Raw genomic sequence first — 10,122 nt, 5'->3', positions numbered from 1 at the left:
TTTTCACAGTGATTATTCTAGTTAGAGATTCATGAGTCTAACAGCCTCAGGGTAGAAGCTGTTCCTCAGTCTAGTGGTTCTACACTTAATGCTCCTCAACCTCCTTCCTGAGGGGAGTGGGGCAAAAAGTGTGTGTGCTGGGTGAGTGTGGTCCTTGATGATGCAGGTGGCCCTCTTCCTGCATCTGGAGGTGTAGATGTCTGTGATGGTGGGGAGACTGACTCCAGCATCTTCTGTGCAGCCTTCACCACTCTCTGCAGAGCTTTTCTTTCTGCAGCTGTGCAGCCTTCACCACTCTCTGCAAAGCTTTTCTTTCTGCAGCTGTGCAGCCTCCATGCCACACGTTGATGCTGGAGCACAGGATGCTCTCCACTGCACACCTGTAGAAGGAGGTGAGGACTGAGCTTCCCAGACCAGCTCGCCTCAGCCGCCTGAGGAAGTAGTTTACTTTTTACTTTTTGTTTTTTACTTTTACTTTACTTTTAGGACTTGTGTGGAAATCTGATGTTTTGTGTCATATGAAATATAGAAAATTCTAAAGGCGTCACAAATTTTCAGGCACCACTGTAAACACTCTTTGTACCAATGTCCAGCTTTACACTTTGTTCATTATTGTCTGGGAACCTTGAACGTAGCTTGGTACTGATTTTCACGTTTGTTTGGTTTTCATCTCTCCTTCAGTTGTCTGTTATGTGGACAAGGGGTCAAAGTTCAACACCAGTGTTGTGACTGATCTGAGCAGTGATCAGGGAGGGTCATCTGAGGACGGGCACCATGAAGGAAACGGTGAAGGTCATCACCGAAGACGCCGAAGCCCCCTTGGGTGGCCGAGTAGTGAGGAGGCTGATGGAGATATGACCCTTTACGGCCTCTTCCAGCTCTGCGGTGACCTGGTGTGCAGAAGCACCGTGAACTCAACCAACTTGTGCAACATTGAATGCAATAGTGAGTTTTCTGTACTTTTAGTGTTTTAAAAAATAGTGTAAAGCTTCATTGTTGACATTTTAATTGTTACCTCTTTGACCTAAAGTTATTCTCAAATGAATGTGTTCAGTATTTGCTGCAGCTAGAAGCCTACAGTCTTTAACAGATACGTATTTTCCTCATTTAGAAAACTAAGATTGTTCTTTCTCTTCAGATTTGATTGATGACAATATTGATGATGATATCAGTTGCGTGCTGATGCTCCTCACAGAAATTGTGTAAGTTTTCATTTCATTTTTATTTGTATGTTTAGAAGTTTGTGGAAAGTACATGTTGGTTTCTGGTGAGAACTATTAGTTTAGTTTTTTCTGCAGGACTTTAATGTACAATACATTTCAAATGATTTTTTTAAGTTATTATTTGTAAACTGTTTCTAAATATATTAGTTTTATAGAAAATAAGCACTCAGAGAACACAACTCACTGAACATATCCCACAGGAAAGTTCTGTAATTTCACAATTTAATTACATTTATTTGTTCAAAGATTTTATGGATTTGTTTGTTTGCCAAAGCCCATCTGTCCACCAGTTTATATAAAGTTGAAGTAACTTGTTTTGCACAACTTTGTTGAACTGAACAAACGGTACAAAACACAGCACACAATACAATAATCATATTTACAGTTGAAAACTGTACAGCACTGTATAAGCAAATAGAACAGACAAGAACAAACAGTTAAGATATTATGATTATTCATGTTTGTATTTGTGGAGTCCTAAAGCAATGTCATATGTAAACATTTATTTCCTCGTATGTTTTAAACAGTGACAAGGGCTTCAAGGCACCAAACTTGAAGGAGCTCAGAAAAGTGTAAGTTATTAATATTTTTATTTAAAACACACATATTAAGTTTGTTTCTATAAAGTTATGTTAACCCTCTGTTTTTCTGCAGGATCAGACTCATCATGCGAGACGACTGTAAACACGTTAAAGCTTCCACTTACTTTGCTGAGTGTCATTAAAATCATTTATATTATGCAACAAATGTAACAAGACTGATCAGTCTTCTTTCAAAGGACTGTCTATAAATTTAAATAAATCCAAATATGAAGCATGTCTAACATGTTGGTGTGTTTGTGAGCTCTAAAACAATGTGTGCAGTCACTTCTACACAGTGATCCAACAGAGTAGATGAAAGAAGAGTCGCGTGAATGTTTTTACCCCTCCTGCTGCGCTTGTGTCAGAATGAACCACGAGGCTTTGACCCAAAGGCAGCAGTAAGGTTAAATAAGGTGGAAAGTATAACTGAGGAATAACAGACACATTGGCCTAAGCAGATCTAACAGGGGAATGCAACGAGCAGTTGATTTTAACCAGAACGATCTTATTCTTAGTCTTATTGAAACGGAGAACTTTTACAAGAAGTAAGATTAGATCTAGGCACCTGCAGTCCACTGCCATCCTCAACCTGGCAACGCAATCTAACAGAATGCTGCTGGATCAGAAAACATTTGGAAAACCTCTGAGGAGGCTTTTTCTTCATTAAACATTTAACAAAGAGAGGACTGTAAATGAGGACTTTACTGATACAAATACTGAATCTAGCACAAAATGTGCACTGGCCTACAACAAGGCAGTAATTATAACTTGAACATATGTTCCATATGGTTTCTACTCTAACTCTTTTTCACGAAGACATTTATACACGACTCTGAATTCAGGGAATGTCCTCCAGGTCAGGATGACCCGAGTGGATACCTCTCAATAATACCAAGCCCAAGTATGGACGTGAGTTGGGAAACGTGTCTTTCTCAGGACATCTAGTTCAATTCATACTTACACTTTTTCTGAAACACAACCAGGATATTGCTCTAACAGGAAAACATACTTTCTCAACTTTATGGGGATGGAGCAATTTCCATGTAGCTTAACGTTTGCCTCACAACTAAACACGCTGTCCTTCACCTTCAGTGTGAAGGACATATTCAGGCTGCTACACTTTTACTTCTCACCAAATAGGTATTTCCAATTACTTTCAGATTTCTGAGACCCTCTCCGTCTCTACTCTCCACATGACGCTCTCAGACCATGCCGGGCTGTAGCTACATGCAAGAGAATCACACCATGCTAGCATGACTCTTCTGCCATAGATAGTTTCTACAACCTTGTCATGATTACAGTCGTGGTCTAGACATGGGATCCAGTCCTGCGTCCAATTCTTGATGGCTGAGCCACACAGAGTGGGCCTCGCATCATGGACAAGTCATGTCAAGTCAAACGTTATCCATATTTCATGCAGAAAGCGTGAAAGCATGTGCTTTTCAATAAGACCAGAAAAACAAAATGCACGCAAATACTTCACACAGAAACATAAATAGAGCTGTAAAAATATTTATTTACATAATCCCATAGGTAGTTGCTTCACAACAAAAAAGGGCAGATGATCACCTTCTGGTCTTTCTGTGTGGAGTTTACATCTTCTCCCTTGTGTGGATACAGTTCCAGTTCCTCTGGTTTCCTCCCAAACACCAAAAACATTAGGTTAGGTCAGTGGTTCACAAACTTTTTCTGCTGGGCCCCGCTTTGATTTATAAAAAAATTTCAGTGCCCCTGCCTGGGAGGAGTCAAGAGGGGACAGGACAGCCCCCAGAAACCATCTTATCTCCAGCAAACTGGTTGGTCCACTGATGGAGTGTACTGCTTAGTGGGGAAAACAGTTTACTTGGGACACCTCAGGCTGATGAAGCCCTCAGGATAGAGGGCGAAACGTTTTTCCACAAAAAAGAAACTGTCAGGATGACCTGACTGACCAGTACAGCATAACTGTGACGCGCAAGCTCGCCTCCACTCTGCATTCAAATACAAGATATATTTCATCTCAAACAGGCCAGACAGCATTCTGTGGTCAAAGAAAGAACATTCTTATTCCCACACAAATACATATATACAACTTGTAAACGTGACTCAAGAAATAAAAATGTATCAGGACCAGGTCATCGCACATCTTACCTCCAGAAGCACAAAGCAGCATCTAGCCCCGTCTCTGAATGTGCCAGGTGGGATAATGGGACTATGCTGTGTGGGCTGCATTCAAGTGCAGTAGGACGTAATAATACCTGCTCAAACAGTTACTAATGCAAAAAAAAGAATTTGCTTAACAAACTGGTTTTGTCATGGTCAGCGGCCCCCACTGACCCCCATCAGCCCCTGTCTCACACTCACAGCCCCATCATGTCATGTTTCTGCTCCTCTTTGTCGTCATGCTGTTTTTCTTCGGTCATTAGCCACGCCCCCCTCTGCATTTTCAGCTCATCTGATTCACTGCACCTGTTCTTTGCAAAGTTCCCTGCCGCTCACAAGATGTCCTCTGAAGATAGAACTCCATCCATCCATTATTTTTTACTCGCTTCTTCCTTTTTCGGGTCGCTGGGGTCACTGGTGCCCATGTCCAGCCATCACTGTGTGAGGGATGGGGGACACCTTGGACATGCATGCTTTTGGTCCGTTGGAGGAAATCAGAGTACCTGGGGAAAACCCACGCAGCACGGAAAGAACATGCAAGCTCCACACAGAAAAGTCCCATGGCCGGGATTTGATCTGGCGACCTACTTGCTGAGAGGTAACAGCTCTACCAACTGTGCCACCATGCCACGCTACAATAATAAAAGTCCATCCATCCATTATCTTTAACCCACTTCTTCCTTTTCGGGTCACGGGGGTCACAGTTTCCCATGTCCAGCTATCATAGTGTGAGAGGTGGGGGACACCCTGGACCCTTGTAAGTGTGTCCTCGAGGTTCAATGAGACTAACCTGTATAAATAAAGGTTGAATTGAATTGAATTGTACGAGTCACAAGTCCATCACAGGAACACATGGAGACAAATGAGACAAACAACAATTCACTCTCTCACTCACACCTAGGGACAATTTAGAGTCTCCAATCAGTCTAACATGCATGTTTTTGGTCCGTTGGATGAAACCGGAGTACCCGAGGAAAACCCACGGCGCACGGAGAGAACATGCAAACTCCACCCAGAAAGACCCCTGGACCGGGGTTTGAATCGGGGTGACCTGCTCTCTGAGAGGCGGCAGCTCTACCAACTGTGCCACCGTGCTGCTCAATAATAATAATTTTATTATTGTTATTATCATGTGATCAGGAACAAGATTTAAACTTTTGTTGGCATGTTTTCTGTTTAACTGAAGTCAAAACTTTAGAATGCCACATTTAATTTAAATGAATGGGTAATGGACAAGTTTATCCAGCATTTGCTACGCTGAGGAAGTAATGCACTCATCCCAGTAGGTGTGTTGAACAGGAAAACATGTTAAACACACAGTACAGTTGGCCCTGAAGACCCGAGCTGTAAATAACTCATGTGATGACTCAAACAACCATGTTATTCTCAGGAGCCATCACTAGAGGCCAGGCTTTGTCTTAGTAATGTAATACTTGTGATACTTGTAGGAAACCAGCTCTCCTTTTGCTCAAGCGTTAGTTGAAATATTTCTTCTCTTTTGCACTTGAAGATCACAGTTTTTGTAAAAAACCTTTGAAACTCCTAACTATGTAAACATTGTATACCTGCAGTCTGGATCTCAATGTGTTATAACCCTCTTGTTGCTCAGCTCAGCACGGCTCGCAGCATTGGAGCAGGGTTCAAACTGTTTCACCAAGGTGTGGACAGAAAGAGAAATGGAGGAGGGCTGGTCCTGAAGGAGGAGTTGGCAAAGAATGTAGCAGATGACAAGAACTCATTTGGATCAGCACAACACCAGACTCAGGAATGGTTTTTAAAATGTTTATTTTCAAAGCAGCTTCTGGTGGAGGTCAGGGTCCAGGTGAAGTCCAGTCTGTAGAGAGAGAGGGAGAAGAGACAGGTTAGTGACTATGAAGAGGGTGAGGAGTTTTGAGACCTGATGTGAGTTAGTCACTAACCTTCTCAGTCTGTGGTGTGGCATGAGCTGAAGAAGCGCAGACACTGGTGACGTCACTTGTGCAGAGAGCTGCAGCAGGCGAACAGAACATGGTGCTGAGCGTGGTCCGTGAGTGGGGGGAATCCAAAAACAGGGTCCAGAAAATGTAGCAGGGTCATTCACAGGAGGAGTTGCGTGTGTTTTTTGTTTGTGTTTGCATGTTTTTGAGTTTTCATCATACATGTGTTTGCTGCGCGTTTGCACCCGTCGGCCACCATGGTTTTATGTGTGTCTTTATTTTCCCTTCTCCTGTTCACTCTGCTCACGTATGATTGTGCAGCTACCCATCCAGGCTGTCACATTGTAAAGTTTGCAGATGATACAGCGGTGGTGGGATGCATCACAAACAATGATGAGTCCAGCTACAGGCAGGAGGTGGAACACCTGGAGAGCTGGTGCAGAGAGAATAACCTTCACATCAATGTGAAGAAGACAAAGGAGATGGTCATGAACTTCAGAAGGAACAAACACACCTACCCTGAACATAAGAGGATCTGCAGTGGAAGTGGTCTCCAGCTACAAGTACTTGGGTGTGCACCTGAACAACAACCTCAGCTGGAGCAACAACACCACCAGCCTGATGAAGAAAGATCATCAGAGACTCTACTTCCTCAGGCGGCTGAGGCGAGCTGGTCTGGAAGCTCAGTCCTCACCTCCTTCTACAGGTGTGCAGTGGAGAGCATCCTGTGCTCCAGCATCAACGTGTGGCATGGAGGCTGCACAGCTGCAGAAAGAAAAGCTTTGCAGAGAGTGGTGAAGGCTGCACAGAAGATGTTGGAGTCAGTCTCCCCACCATCACAGACATCTACACCTCCAGATGCAGGAAGAGAGCCACCTGCATCATGAAGGACCACACTCACCCAGCACACACACTTTTTGCCCTGCTCCCCTCAGGAAGGAGGTTGAGGAGCATTAAGTGTAGAACCACTAGACTGAGGAACAGCTTCTACCCTGAGGCTGTTAGACTCATGAATCTCTAACCAGAATAATCACTGTGAAAAATCACATCATGTTGCTGCTGATCTGTTTCATGTTGCTGCTGATCTGTTTCATGTTGCTGCTGATCTGTTTCATGTTGCTGCTCATCTGTTTCATGTTGCTGCTGATCTGTTTCAATGTTGATGTGTTCATGCGTGCTCATCTGCTCACACAGACTCATGTTGGTGCTGCTGTTCGGCGTAATGTTTTTATGCTGTTAATGCTTAGTGTATGTTTATTTGATGTTTTTCTTAGTTCATAGTCTTTGTTCTTGTTACTGTTTTTCTTTAACAGTTTATTGTTGGATGTAACTGGGACCCTGTGTACATAATTTTGTCCCACCACATGTACCACATGAGGTACGAATGACAATAAAGAATATCTGAATCTGATTTAATCACTGGATGTCTGGCCCCTGAGCTGCTGGATTTCAGTAACTGTGGCTTGAGGAATGCCACATTAGTATCCCATGTCTAGGACTTAATTAGCTGATTAGGATGCAACACCAGGAGTTTGCAATATTGAACCTCTTCACAATAGTGGAGAAATCCACAAGTCAGGCCAGGAGCAATGTGGATGGGCCTTCCTGAAAGCAGAGAAGAAACCCAAACAGGACTCCAGTCAGCCAACAGGTGAAAAGGAGGAACCCAGACCCAGACCAGTGGTCATTCCATATGTTGAGGGAGTATCAGAGAAACTGAGACGTTTATTTTCTAAACATAACGTCCCAGTGGCTTTTAAACCCCAAAATACTTTAAAGACTGGTTCATCCCAAAGATCCAGTCCCCCGGCACAAACAGAGTAATGTTGTGTATGCTGTTCAGTGTCAGGAGGGTGATCAGTCTTACATCAGGGAAGCAGCCACTGGCCAAAAGGATGGACCAGCAACATCATCAGGCCAGGACTCTGCAGTCTGCACTGATCTGCAGGCCAGAGGTCACTCTTTCAGGGATGATGTGCACATCCTTGGTAAAGAATGTTGGTTTGAGAGAAGAGTAACGGAGGCCATCTTTGTGAAGAAAACCCATCCATCGTTAAACAGAGGAGGAGACCTCCATATCCAACCCCCCCCCCCCCTCCCCCTACAAGGGCGGCTGTGGCTGAGTGGTTAGAGCAGTCGTCTTCCAGTGCAAGAGTTGCGGGTTCAAATCCACCAGTAGTCACATATTGAAGTGTCCCTGGACTGAACCCCTCGTTGCCTCTGATGTGTGTCCCATCAGTGTATGAATGTGATAAAGCTCTGATTAGTCTTTAGAATGATTTGTTCCATTCTCTTTGTAGAGATCTAGTATAGAGCTGTATGAACGGGTCAATGAGACACAGATTGTTGTAAAGAGCTTTGAGTGTCTCAACAAGATAAAAAGGTGCTGTATAAGTCCAGTATTTGCAGTCCGTTTACAAAGTTGTTATTGCACTCAGCCCTCTGTGAACAGCAAGCGGTCATCAGGGCACTAACGATTGGTCGTTTGGCTGATGGTCCTCCTTTTGCACGTGAACAACTGTTGTGGGTGTCACCAGCAAACTGGTTCCACTGGATCCATGATGCGAAGGTGCTGCTTATAGGACTGAGTTTGTTGCAGCTCCTCAGAATGAAGAAGTCTTTTGGATAAAAGATGAAACGTTTCAACAAAGAAGAATCGTGACTCAACCTTGTTAGATTTATGTACTTGGCTTGTTGAGCATGCATCAGGATACTCCTTCAAGAAAGATTTATTTTATAAACTTTCCACAGAACCTCATTTCAGATGAGCTGGAATATTTATTTATACATCACTTGTGAAAGTTGAAATTTATTTGAAAAAATTTGAATTTCATAGGTTTTATTTTGAAAATACTTTGTCATGCGTACTCGTCTCTAGATTGTTCCGGTGAGTTATTTTGAAAGAGTTGAACCGGAAACAGGCTGTAAAACGAGCCGGTGATGCCGCTGGTGCTGAGGAGAGAGCATCTCCTGCCGCAGAGAGGCCGGGCGCTGCTCGGAGGGACGGTGATGGTGAGGTGGTGACTCGGTTCACACCGGGAGCTCTCCGGCCTGTGGCGGTCAGGACTCGGTTCACACCGGGAGCTCTCCGGTCTGTGGCGGTCAGGACTCGGTTCACACCGGGAGCTCTCCGGTCTGTGGCGGTCAGGACACCCGGAGCTCAGCCATGGTGGATTTGGCCCAGCGTGCCACGGTGTCGCCCGGACTCTGCAGACACGGACAGCCAGGCTCCGGCTCAACTAATAACGGGAGGAAACCGTCCAAAAAGTCGCGAACGAAACGAAGCAGACGAGGCAGAAGAAGAAGGAACAAAAGAAGCAGAAACGATCAAACACCGCCACCGTTTTTACCACCGGAGGTACGAGCGGCTAATGATGCTAGCTAGCGATGCACCACAGCCCAGCTAGCTGCACTTCGTTCAAGTTTTACTGTAAACACCTGAAACATGTCGAGAGGAAACTCTTACTGTGCTCCAAACGTCTTTCGGTCCAACCAAGCGCCATCCTTCCAAACACATTCACAGCCAAGTGTCAGCAGCTCCGAACAACAGGGTGAGCTGTTGGTCAAAGCTAGACCCATCAAAACACATTTGTTTGATATTAACAAGGAGCTCACAGGTTCTCCTCTTTAATTCTGCAGCTTGTTCTTCAGCTTGTTCTGCAGCTTGTTCTGCAGCTTGTTCTTCAGCTTGTTCTGCAGCTTGTTCTTCAGCTTGTTCTTCAGCTTGTTTTACAGCTTGTTCTGCAGCTTGTTCTGCAGCTTGTTCTGCAGCTTGTTTTTCAGCTTGTTTTTCAGCTTGTTTTTCAGCTTGTTTTTCAGCTTGTTCTGCAGCTTGTTTTTCAGCTTGTTCTGCAGCTTGTTCTGCAGCTTGTTTTTCAGCTTGTTTTTCAGCTTGTTCTGCAGCTTGTTCTGCAGCTTGTTCAGCTTGTTTTTCAGCTTGTTCTGCAGCTTGTTCTGCAGCTTGTTCAGCTTGTTTTTCAGCTTGTTCTTCAGCTTGTTCTTTAGCTTGTTCTGCAGCTTGTTCTGCAGCTTGTTCTGCAGCTTGTTTTTCAGCTTGTTTTTCAGCTTGTTCTGCAGCTTGTTCTGCAGCTTGTTCAGCTTGTTTTTCAGCTTGTTCTGCAGCTTGTTCTGCAGCTTGTTCTGCAGCTTGTTCTGCAGCTTGTTCTTCAGCTTGTTCTGCAGCTTGTTTTTCAGCTTGTTCTTCAGCTTGTTCTGCAGCTTGTTTTTCAGCTTGTTTTTCAGCTTGTTCTGCAGCTTGTT

General features: G+C 44.2%; 2 protein-coding genes across 2 annotated transcripts in view; both read left to right on the top strand.

The window, feature by feature from the left end:
• Positions 1 to 2,033, top strand: part of LOC119423233 (lysozyme C-like) — a 3,067-nt gene extending 1,034 nt beyond the window's left edge. The window contains exons 2-5 of the mRNA XM_037690639.1: positions 682 to 945; positions 1,139 to 1,202; positions 1,751 to 1,795; positions 1,878 to 2,033. Of these exons, the coding sequence (XP_037546567.1) occupies positions 682 to 945; positions 1,139 to 1,202; positions 1,751 to 1,795; positions 1,878 to 1,947 (443 nt within the window). The 3' untranslated portion in view covers positions 1,948 to 2,033. The remainder of the gene's footprint in view (positions 1 to 681; positions 946 to 1,138; positions 1,203 to 1,750; positions 1,796 to 1,877) is intronic.
• A 6,759-nt stretch (positions 2,034 to 8,792) lies between these two features.
• The window catches only part of LOC119422548 (GTP-binding protein 2), a 40,025-nt gene continuing 38,695 nt past the window's right edge, over positions 8,793 to 10,122 (top strand). The window contains exon 1 of the mRNA XM_037689925.1: positions 8,793 to 9,220. Coding sequence (XP_037545853.1) covers positions 9,029 to 9,220 — 192 coding nt within the window. The 5' untranslated portion in view covers positions 8,793 to 9,028. The remainder of the gene's footprint in view (positions 9,221 to 10,122) is intronic.

Source organism: Nematolebias whitei, chromosome 16 (assembly GCF_014905685.2).
Source record: "Nematolebias whitei isolate Nwh7 chromosome 16, NemWhi1, whole genome shotgun sequence".
Classification (NCBI taxonomy): domain Eukaryota; kingdom Metazoa; phylum Chordata; class Actinopteri; order Cyprinodontiformes; family Rivulidae; genus Nematolebias; species Nematolebias whitei.
The sequence above is the reverse complement of the archived record's forward strand: the minus strand, read 5'-3'. Positions and strand labels throughout refer to the sequence as shown.